This window comes from Epargyreus clarus, unplaced genomic scaffold (genome assembly GCF_041222505.1).
Source record: "Epargyreus clarus isolate Ecla_fem2 unplaced genomic scaffold, WU_Ecla_fem_2.2 ptg000033l, whole genome shotgun sequence".
Taxonomy (NCBI): domain Eukaryota; kingdom Metazoa; phylum Arthropoda; class Insecta; order Lepidoptera; family Hesperiidae; genus Epargyreus; species Epargyreus clarus.
Window position 1 is genome coordinate 2995381 of NW_027332238.1, and position 12203 is coordinate 3007583.

At 36.1% G+C, this 12203-nt stretch overlaps 1 protein-coding gene across 1 annotated transcript in view; it reads left to right on the forward strand.

The window, feature by feature from the left end:
• Positions 1-5425, forward strand: part of Dcr-1 (Endoribonuclease Dcr-1) — a 50615-nt gene extending 45190 nt beyond the window's left edge. Inside the window, 6 exon segments of the mRNA XM_073090531.1 lie at positions 50-193; positions 917-1046; positions 2282-2372; positions 2893-3001; positions 3442-3574; positions 5263-5425. Coding sequence (XP_072946632.1) covers positions 50-193; positions 917-1046; positions 2282-2372; positions 2893-3001; positions 3442-3574; positions 5263-5425 — 770 coding nt within the window.
• The last annotated feature ends 6778 nt before the right edge of the window (positions 5426-12203 follow it).

Below are 12203 nucleotides of genomic sequence, written 5' to 3' on the forward strand. Positions count from 1 at the left end.
CTCACACATCTCTAATGGTGACTCTCCAACCCTCTCCCTCTGGTTCCAGGTTACGAGGCCCTGGAGCGCACGCTGCACTACCGCTTCCGCGACCGCTCGCTGCTGCTCCAGGCGCTGACGCACGCCTCGCACCAGCAGAACAGGCTCACGGACTGCTACCAGCGCCTCGAGTTCCTCGGGGACGCCATCCTGGGTGAGTGGGGGGGTGGGGGAAGTGGCGGGGGATGGAACGTCAGACAACGAGGACCCGGAGCGAACCCTCCACTAGAAGTAGAATGAAACGTTGGTGCGTTATGGAAAGTGTTACGCTGGGACTCTTTTTTATAATATAGGAGTAGCAGACAACCATGCAATCCACCTGATGGTAAGTGGCGTGCCGTATGGACATCTATAATCAACTTCAGATAGGATTAGATGTCGGCCACATATGAGAGACTTAAGAATTAAGTTATAACGCCTCAGCTCTTCCTTACGACTCTTAAGACCAGAACACAGCAGCGCTACATTGCTGTTATAACAGACATAGGTGGGGCGGTGGTGCCGCCGGAGTCGAACCAGAGAAGGTTCTAACGTCTCAAACTTTCATGTGAGGAATGATAGACATCCCATACCTATATATTTTTTTTAATAATTCTCACGATGTTTTCCTTCGCTGTTTAAGCAAGTGATAATTAATTTATAATACACACATAACTTTGAAAAATCAGAAATGCGTACCTGGGATTTGAATTTCGGACCTCTCAATCAAAAGGCCGAGTTTCACTACTAGGCTATCAGTGTTATTCAAGTTAGGTACAAACCTAAGATTCGACATAAAAATTTGAACCTTTCGATTGAAGGAGCAAGTTTCAAACCACTAGGCTAGGCATTTAGTTAAATTTATTTTATTATTGTTGATATGTTATTGTATTTCCAGATTATCTAATAACCCGTCACCTATACGAAGACGCGAGGCGACACTCGCCCGGGGCGCTGACAGACTTGCGATCGGCGCTCGTCAATAATACGATATTCGCGACGTTAGCAGCGAGGCACGGCTTTCACAAGTGAGTTGCGATTTTGCGACTTTTTGATGCGATTGCGATTTTTATGCGATTTTACTATTTGTTAGGTATTACAAGGATTTTATTTGGTTTTGGTTCGACTTTGAGTAAAAATACTTAAAAATAGCGATTATGCGATTTTACGATTATTTTGATTATTGAGGTTTTATAAATTATTTATTAGTAACTAATTGTTAATTAGGTATTTTTCTTAATTTTATGACAAAATAAAAAGAATGCTGTATGTATTGAGTCTAATAAAGTAATTAAAATTATTTTTTAAATTGGACTTGTTCGGATGGAACACATAATTTATGTGTTACATTTACTTTCGTCTATTGGTCGTTACCTCAATTAAACATTGTTTGAATATAAATAAATATATTAATATTATAATTATAATTTTAATATTAGTTTTTATGGCAAAATAATAATATTAGTTGTAGAGTTTTAGGTCGTTGGTTTGATCCGAAATATAATTTGGAATCCTTGTGTCAATACAATAGTGGACGTCCTACTCTGTGGCCTGGGGGGCCTCCAGGAGTGGGGTGTACGGGTCTCGAGGTGTCCCTCTTTACCCGGGCAATTCTCAAGGGGTCGACTGCCCCCGGTGCTATGTTCCGCCGTTAGGCGAACTTTCGGAAAAAATTGTGGGGGGGGGGGGATCCTTGTGTGCTAGTGACGATAGCGTAGGTGAATAAAATATATAAATACCGTAGAGTGGTGCGGTGCTCCCTTCGGCGACCGGTCGTCCGTGACACACACTCGCGACTCCCAAATAGATCCCCAGGACCCCCGTAATATTGTCCCTGTAGTTCCGGGACTAGAATAGGGCTACGGTATCTCCTGCCTGTCGTAAGAGGCGACTAAAAGGGGCTTTCGGGGTTACGGGCGGCAAGAGTGGGAGCTCGGACCGCATAACTCGGCGTCGCTCCCACGATGTCGAGTACCTTTTGAAGGTTTCCCCCTCGACAAAAAAAAAAAAAAAAAAAATGGACCCCCGTAATATACTATTATAATTATATACGTCCCGTGACGAAATCCGAATGCCGACTGTCCGTACAATGTGTGTTATGACAGAACCTTTTAAATTTTGAATTTACTCCTTTTATTCATAATCAGTATTTCGACCAGTTCTAAATACTGAACATTAGTATTTTTTTTAATTTATACATTTTTTCCTTTTGTATTGCGTACATATGAGTATAATTATGTATGTTGTTTTTTTGTATTTTCAGATATTTCCGCCACATGTCGCCCGGTTTGAACGAAGTGCTAACTAAATATGTGAAAATACAAGAGGAGAATGGACATTCTATTAGTGAAGAGGTATGTTCCTTAAGATATTTTTACTTATTTTATTTATTTAGGATTTATTACTGTAGTTTAAGTAATAAATAGACAGTTTAGGTGATGGTAAGTGGCTACTGCGGTCTATGGATATCTGCAATCAACCCAAGATAAGATTAGATACTTATCTGAGTTCGGCCGCAGCATTCCTACCCCTGAGATCTAAGTCGGACGCTTCAGATATATATATTATTTTATAATATAGGAGTAGCAGACGAGCGTGTAGTCCACTTGATGGTAAGTGATTGCTGCCGCCCATGGACATCTGTAATCAACCCCAGATAGGACTTGAGGTGGGCCACAGATGCATCGCTACCCCTGAGGACTAAGCTGGAACGCCTCGGATAAGTATGTCTCTCTTACCACACATCAAACCAGAACACAGCAGCGCTACAATGCTGTTATAACAGAAATAGGTGTGGCGGTGGTGCCGCCGGAGTCGAACCACAGAGGGTTTCTTCAACCTCAATGTAGAACTAAGCCCGGTGTTCCGTTCCAGCACTACCTGATCCAGGAGGACGAGATGGAGCAGGCGGAGGACGTGGAGGTGCCGAAGGCGCTCGGGGACCTCTTCGAGTCCGTCGCCGGGGCCATATTCCTCGACTCCGGTGAGCATAACCATTATAAATCTTAATTAACTGCAAATATGTACATTTTGAAATCATTATTTACTGGATACATTTTTCAGGTAAGCTCGAATGGTGAAATTTGAAATTTTATTGATTGTCAATGTTGATTTTGATGAAAATTAATACTACATTATTAGTTTTAAATAATCCCTTGCCGGGAATTTAATTAGTTGGTTTTTTAAAGAAAAAACACATCATATAAATGACACACTTATAGTGATTAAGTTTGTGGAAGATATCATAAGTGATAAATTCATCATCATCATCAACCCATTACTAACCCACTGCTGGGCACGGCTCTCCTCTCAGAATGAGAAGGATTAGCCCACAGTCCACCGCGCTGGCCAAGTGCGTATTGGTAGACTTCACATTACCATTTGGGTTTCATATGTAACACACGTATGTCTGTTTGTCTGTAGGCATGTCTCTGGGCGCCGTATGGGCATCATATGTGCGGCTGATGGGCGCGGAGCTGGAGGCGTTCAGCGCGGCCGCGCCCAAGTCGCCCGTCAGGGAGCTGCTCGAGGCCGAGCCCGACACCGCCAAGTTCGGGTGAGTGACCACACACACGCACACAGACACACACACGCACACACTCACACTCACAGAGGGAGACGTACAGACACATCCATTCACACACACACACACACACACACACACACATTGCACAGAGACAGACAGAGAGAGAGAGAGAGAGAGAGAGCACACACATGCACAGAACACAAACATGAGCTCAGGCATACTAACATGAGAACATACACTGTGCATAGCATAAACAAACACGCACATATGCACGCACACATATAAGATCATACTCACACGCACAAGCACAAATATGCGCGTGCATATGCACACACACAAACGTAAATCCTCAAATGAGTACATACACTTACACGTACACACTCACATATTCACTCATAAGCGATAATCTCTGGAAATGGGAAATTTATATTAAATTGAGTGATGTGCACACTACTTTACATTTTAAATAATTTATTGTGATGAAACTCGTTATTACATTTAAATGTTTTTGACGTGACAATGTCTTACAATTCGATGGAGCCGGCCGCACGCACCAAAAAACATGACTCATGCGGCGTTACCTCGCTCTGAGGCGTTCCATTTAAGGCTTGAAGTGCGAGCGAGAGCGCGGAACGAGCGACAAAGAGGCACAATCTGCGTTCGCGTATTTACCTCCTTCTCTATATCCGTACAAAATATCTATCAAAGAAATAAAATTAAAATTTTCTTTTGAAAAATGCAACCATTCCATCAGTATTTTCTTTGACGTTGTCACGTTCAACTATCGTCGGTAAACCGACTTTACAGACAACCAAGTTTTCTTTTTTTAGTGCTATTTATACTCACAATCTCATATTACGATTTCCTGTGTCGTGGATGCCATGAACACACATAAAGAGGAGTACACAAACATCTAAACTCAGAATAGATAGCTAAATGCTTGGTCGAGGATTGAACCCGGAACTCTTTGCGAGTCAGATCGAAATAATAACCATGCCGCCACGCCAGTCTTCTTATTTATTTATTATTATTTGAATAAGAATATAACTATAATAGTTATTTTTTTATTTTATTTATTATTTTATTAATTATGTGAAAACGTAAATATATCGTTAATAAAGGTTGTTTATTGAAGCTTTTTCAATTTAAATTCATTATACTATTGTTAAAAATATTGTCAGGAAATTATTTAAAAACCAACTTTTTATAAGCCGAGAACCTTAAATATCCAAATTAATTAACAGAAAAGCAATTAAATGCAAATGAGCAACAAAACTGGCAGAGTTACGTTTTTTACAAAGATCGGAAAATAACTACCCAGTAGACGATCTGCAATGCCCTTTTATACGACCACTTTTAATTAATACCCGCATTTGACAATTAAAGTTTTTACTTTTACCATCGTTTTCAATCTACATTATTATAATATTATAAAGAGGAAAACTTTGTTTGTTTGTTTGGTTGTAATGAATAGGCTCAAAAACTACTGGACCGATTATAAAAAATATTTCACCATTCGAAAGCTACATTATCCACGAGTAACATAGGCTATATTTTATATGATATATATTTGATAAATAGATTTTGAGGCGGTACAAAGTTTGCCGGGTCAGCTAGTACTATTATAATAATACTTGAGTCTCTCAACTCAATTAAATTCATTATACTATTATAATAAAATTTCACTCTCTTAATGCAACGTGTTTGTGTGTGTGCAGCAAGCCGGAGCGCCTCGCGGACGGGCGGCGCGTGCGTGTGTGCGTGGAGGTGTTCGGGCGGGGCGCCTTCAAGGGCGTGGGCCGCAACTACCGCATTGCGAAGGGCACCGCGGCAAGGTGTGCGCTACGGCATCTGAGGGCGGCTCGCCCGGTGAGGAGGTGAGGGGGGGGGGCGAGGTGGGGGGGAAGGGGGGAGTGGGGGATGAAGAACTAATGTAGAAGACGGAGAAAGAAACAAAGAAGACAGTGGGGTCTAGGCGAGGAGGGTAGGGAGGAAAGGATAAATGGAAAAATATGAAAATAAGTAACCAGGTAGAAGATGGGGGAAGAAACAAAGAAGATATATATATAGAAAAGGGTGGGGCCTAGGCGAGGGGGTAGGGAGGAAAGGATAAATGGAAAAATGTAAAAATAAGTAAAATGCAAAGGACAAAACATAAAAGAAGGACGGAAGGAGGGAAAGTAAAGAGAAAAGTGAGAAACAAGAGAACAAAGAAATGAAAGGAGAATAGAAGCTAAAGTATAAGACTGATAAAACTTTATCAGTTCTGTGTACTCTGATGATGTCAGGAAGGAGACGAAAAGCAAATTGCATCCCATAGATTAGTAAAGATTACTCACTACTAACAAGAAAATGTAATCAGTTTTGACAATTGAAATTGTCACTGTCGTCTAATTTCGTGTTTGAAAAATATTTAAAAAATGTAGTTTTGAAATCATTTACAAATGAAACGATATTTCTCCACACCTTTTTTCGATTTCGTGTTTTTGCACGTCTTAACTGCGCATGTCGGCATGACAGCCATTTACCATTAAATGGCTTCCTTCAATTACAAGGCGGTGAGATATCTATACTTATCTATGTTGAATCCAGAAAGAAAAATAAAAATGAATTGAACGTGAAACAAGAAAGAAAGTAGGGCCGTCATTACACAAAAAATAATTATATAATAATTAGGGGCATTGAAATAATACAGAATAAAATCTAAACAGAAAATGATCAAGATTTTAATTTAGAAACGTTGAACGTGTCTTAAGCCCGCTCCTCATTCTCGCGAGAACGCGAGAAAAGCATGAGAAACGACAATGTGGAGCCGATACGAATCGGGTTGTTCTCACGTTCTCGCGAGATTCTTGCGAGATTCTCGCGAGAATGTGGATCGGGCTATAGAGTCTTGTGTAAGCGAATATTCGTAGCTTTTCGGGGCTCCTCTTATGTCAGAGGCGTACTCTAATACCATATACCCTTAGGGGAAGTGATCCAACCCTCAAATAAAATATAGACACGAATTAAGAGAATTCTTACTCTTTACAAGTTAATAAAAAATATAAAGCTTTTGATTACACATAATTGTATTATTAGACAGAGCTTTGTGTAGGAAATTGATAAAAATACTCTTGATAAAGAATTAAGAGATGTTAAAATAAGAATTAATAGAGTTTCATAATACATTTTTTACAGAACTTTATACGGATTGAATTAAGTCAAAGTGATTGAAAAAAAATTTCATAATTACAATGTTTCAAATAAAATAATTTAAACTTTACCTCTTGAATATTTGATATAATGGATGTCCCTTTTGTAACAGACAGTGACCGTCTCAGACACGGGCCGTTTCAGACAAAAGCTTATTAATCTACACAATATTTTGACAGGCACAGCTCGTGTCTGTGTTGTGTTGTGTGTAGTTTTAAATACAACACTACACATTCTATAGGAGTATACTCTTTGTCTTTCACGACAGTCGACACGTGTCTGACACGCTCTATGTCTGTAGGAGTAAATGATCCCTATCGCCCTTTATTAATAATCAATCTTTCAATTTTTACCTACGAAAGATCGTAATTTCATAAAATAAGTGTCAAATGACGATCTTTAGTAAACACAATATTACATAGATCGATTATTGATAATGGGAGTTATAATACAATATTAAAAAGGTATCTTTAGTGTATAATACATCTGTATAGTTTTGCAGCTAATTATAAAATGTAAAAGCGAAATATTGTAACTTTAGTAGTATGAGAAATGATGTATCATGTATAAAGATGCTAAATATACTGCCCATTTGTACCAAAACTTTGTTTTATTTGAACTTTGGATGGTCGTAAAACCCTTTATGGTTCGACTCCGGCGGCACCACCGCCACACCTATGTCTGTTATAACAGCAGTGTAGCGCTGCTGTGTTCTGGTTTGAAGTGTGGTAAAGACGCATTCCAACTTAGTCCTCAGGGGTGGCGATGCATCTGTGGCCGACCTCGGGTAGGAATCTAATCTTATCTGAGGTTGATTGCAGAAGTCCATTCGGCAGAAGCCACTTACCAGGGGGTCTTTAGGGTTATCAGGGGTACAAACACGTCAGGGGTTCGAATAGGTCAAAGGATTCCTTTTAACCCGAAAAAAGTACCATTCCCGAGGGATAAAGAATATATAATAAAGAAAACCCTCTATCATTTATAGACCAGTGCCGATAATTTTTGAAACCAAAAAAAATTACAGTAGGATGAAACCCATTAGAAAAGGAGGGGAATATGATCAAAATGAAAGGAAAAATAAATTACAGACGATCCGAGTTCGGGAAGTGGAGGGGGTGAGTTTTTAAGGGTAAAAAATGGTTTATCTTGATTTCCGGCAAAACTACAAGTCCTATGGAAAAAAGTTAAATGGCAAAGTTGTAGGTAATAAAAAGATCTACAACTTTTGTATTTGCAATTTTTTCACATAACCTCAAAATTTTGGTGAAAAATTCAAAAAACCAAGTTTTTGGTTTTTTATTTATATCTTTTTCAAAAAAATTTTTTTTTCTACGAAATTTGGTGAAAACTTACCTTATTATGTCCCAAATACACTGTAATTTATTTGATTAAAAATATTTATTTTTTCGCCTTATTTTAACTTTATATCAAAAATGCACCCTAATTTTCAATCGAAAATTCTGACGTCAAAATATCAGCTTTTTTCAAAAAGTTTGGCGGCTTTTTGTTCGTTGAAATATCTACTTTCTGATGGTGTAAAAAAAAATATACATTACTATAGGAAATGTTCTCAGAAAATGCAAAAAATTGAAAAAAACTCAAATTCGAAAAATTTTTTTAATCATTATGTACAATTTCATCAAAAAAATGTGATTGCTGCAATTTTTTTTAAGTTAAAAAGTTAATTAATTTCATTCGAATTACATTCATGTCATAGAAAATCTCATACAATATAAATATACATGTAAATCGTACTATTGAATTTAGATACTTAATTCTGATTACGTTATTCATTATATTTTTTTTTTCAAAAACGTTAATCTTGTTATTTATAATACCTTATCTGAACTTCTAATCAGTTATTCATTAGTTTTTGTCTCTTTGAAGGCATTTCTTCATCGTTAGATTCGACAAACCTTTCCAACTCTAGTTGATCGTCGAAATCTTCAAGACCATCATCTTCGTCTCGAATGTTATTACCAGTCTGCATTGGTTCTTCATCCACAATTTCATCTGAATCATTTACTTCCTCGTAGATTTTTTCTTCCATATTGGAGCAACTTTCAGAACCCTGACAATTAGTGCATAAATTTGTGCATTTTAAACCATGTTTTCGGCAGCCACATTTTAAACTGTTACATCCAGTTTCACAGCTGCAGCAAATAGTTTTGAGCAATACTTCCGGAATTAAATCCTTTTCTGTAAATTTGGGCATAATGCCACGCTGATGCTGCTTCCAGCCCCAATCTGTTGCTGTCAATTCGTTACCCAACCAAGTTTGAAGCTGATAATATGCTCTGTAACAGTGTTTCGGCCAGTTCAGTCCGAAATACTGAACACATACTATTTATGAAAGAAAATATTACTATTTTTATTTTAAAGTTGATTAATATAGATAAAAATACAGATATTATTTACCTTGCTATGTAGATTCCAAACGATTTTTTGAATAAAGTAAATTTCTCACAATTCACTTAGAATAACTCAGCCTGCACGTGTATTTTTAAAAACGATGTTGTACACTGCTCTGTATCTCGAATACTGGCTAACGGTTTTTACAGCTGCTACGAAATAGCAGGTATGTAGTAAGGCCCAGACCCTCCTAGGTCCGTCCCCACTTCTCTATGAAATAACTGACAATGGGCTAAAATTTACCGAAGGTCACTCAGGTATATAAATTATCTTAAAACAGCAATAAATAGGCATCTACAAATATTATTTAAAAAAAAATTTTCGAATTTGAGTTTTTTTCAATTTTTTGCATTTTCTGAGAACATTTCCTATAGTAATGTATATTTTTTTTTACACCATCAGAAAGTAGATATTTCAACGAACAAAAAGCCGCCAAACTTTTTGAAAAAAGCTGATATTTTGACGTCAGAATTTTCGATTGAAAATTAGGGTGCATTTTTGATATAAAGTTAAAATAAGGCGAAAAAATAAATATTTTTAATCAAATAAATTACAGTGTATTTGGGACATAATAAGGTAAGTTTTCACCAAATTTCGTAGAAAAAAAAATTTTTTTGAAAAAGATATAAATAAAAAACCAAAAACTTGGTTTTTTGAATTTTTCACCAAAATTTTGAGGTTATGTGAAAAAATTGCAAATACAAAAGTTGTAGATCTTTTTATTACCTACAACTTTGCCATTTAACTTTTTTCCATAGGACTTGTAGTTTTGCCGGAAATCAAGATAAACCATTTTTTACCCTTAAAAACTCACCCCCTCCACTTCCCGAACTCGGATCGTCTGTAATTTATTTTTCCTTTCATTTTGATCATATTTCCCTCCTTTTCTAATGGGTTTCATCCTACTGTAATTTTTTTTCATTTTTTACCATTTTTAAAGGTATCGGCACTGGTCTATTATAGTATTAAATAAAAACACAGTTTAAGGAACATTAAATACATTTATTGCAATAAATATAACAAGCATTTCAATAATACATTCAGAATTGATCAGTAAAATATTTGTAGATTACAACTAAATTAAAATGGAGTGCATATTTTTATCTATTTATTAGTAGATAACTATTTAGCCTTGCCGACCCCTAAGAGGCTTAAAGCATGTAAGAAGGGTTGCAAGTGCAATTGATAAAATATCGATATTTATATCGAAAACGTGAAGCGAAAATATAATTCAATATCTTCCCCAAACATTCAAATCAAATATGAGGACTTCCTCAAATATACTACTTCGATATTGGTTTTTCTGATATCATAATATCCTACGGTTCTGCATCGATATTTAAGCGTGAACATTATCGATAATACCCAATTTTCTATATATCTGTGTATCTTTGTGTTCTTACACATCATGTGTACATCAATGGAAATAATTTGTTTTTAAGAATCTTGACTCCTAAGGGGTTTATAACAGAGCAAGGTAACAACTACTATTATAATTATAACATTTTCAATTTTTTTTCTCTTTTCCTTAAGACACACAACATTAACATTAGCAGTCCTCATAAAACATATATCTACTACCATGTTAGTAGAATAATATATTTATGTTATCTAAATTATTCTTAACAAAGAACGAGCTATAAGCTTCTATAAGAGCGAGAAACATGATGAAAAGTATCCTTATTGAATTATATTCTGTATTATAAATTATAGCTGCTTAATATTGTGTACAACACACGTTACTAAAAATTTAACCTGTTTTACAGTCCCTGAGGGGACACATTTCCAAAAATATTGGCATTTGATGTTTTACTTGACAGGAATTTTATTATCCGTCAATTTTCAAATTTAGCAACAAAATACAATACATATTGTGTCATAAATATTTTAAAAACATATTTGCGCTACTTACATATGTATACAACGTAACAGAATTTAACATTTAAATTATTTATTGTCTAAAGTTTCACATAACCACCATAATTACCAACTTGGCTTAGAGTAGCCTCAGGGTGCCTTGAGAATAAGCAAAGCATTATATTTATAACTAACTTATAGGATCCAATTTTAAGCGTGAATACAAGAAAAACATATTAATACATGTCCCAAGGTTCTCTGTGTTTTAGTTCGGTCCTGTTTGTAGACAAACTGAAAGCCGATAGCTTGTAGTACTTTTTATATTTTGTAGTTCTATTAATTTCGTCATTTTTTAACTAATCCGGGCGTTAATAGCTTGTGGGATTTTTTACATTTATAGTAGAATTGAGTAGCTCGCGAGTGAGTGATATAAAAGATATATATCTTCACCAAAGAGCTAATCACTCATCAACTCCGACGATTTTGAATTATATCTTTATATCCGCGTCACACTCATCGCTCATCAACTCATCACTCACTCGCGAGCGAGTGATGAGTTGAATGAGCGACTGATTGAGAGAGTCTGATTTGAGTCAAATGCATTATGTATTAAACACTAAATTAAAATCTTTTTTCTTTGCTAAGAATATGAAAACAGGGATATACAAATAGTGTTGGCTGTGAAATTCATATATAATTTCTTGCCAGTTTTGTATTAATTATACGAATCAAAAATGTTGTCAAAACATTTTGATCTGATTCTCTGATATACTGATATAAAATGTCGCTTATATCTTTACAGAGCTACTGAGCTGAAGTGAGTTACTGAGCTAAAAGAGTGATATATATCACAGAGTTGAAAAGATATATCTCTCTCCTTTCACTTCAGTGATATATATTGCGCGCCTCTAATTTATAGTTCTTATAATTCAATCATTTTTAGCATACCTGATGGCCAAGAGCTACAATATATAAAAAATGCTATAATTTTACATTTTTTAGTCCCTTTTTATTATTTATTAGCCAATTTATTTCGGACCTATTTGGACTCATACCCGATAGACCAGAGTTTATAATACTTTACATTCTGTAGCTCTTATAGTTATGACATTTTTAACATAGCAGAAGGGCAAGAGCTACAATATATAGAATGTGCTACATTTTAATATTATTTGCTACATTTATTGCAGATATT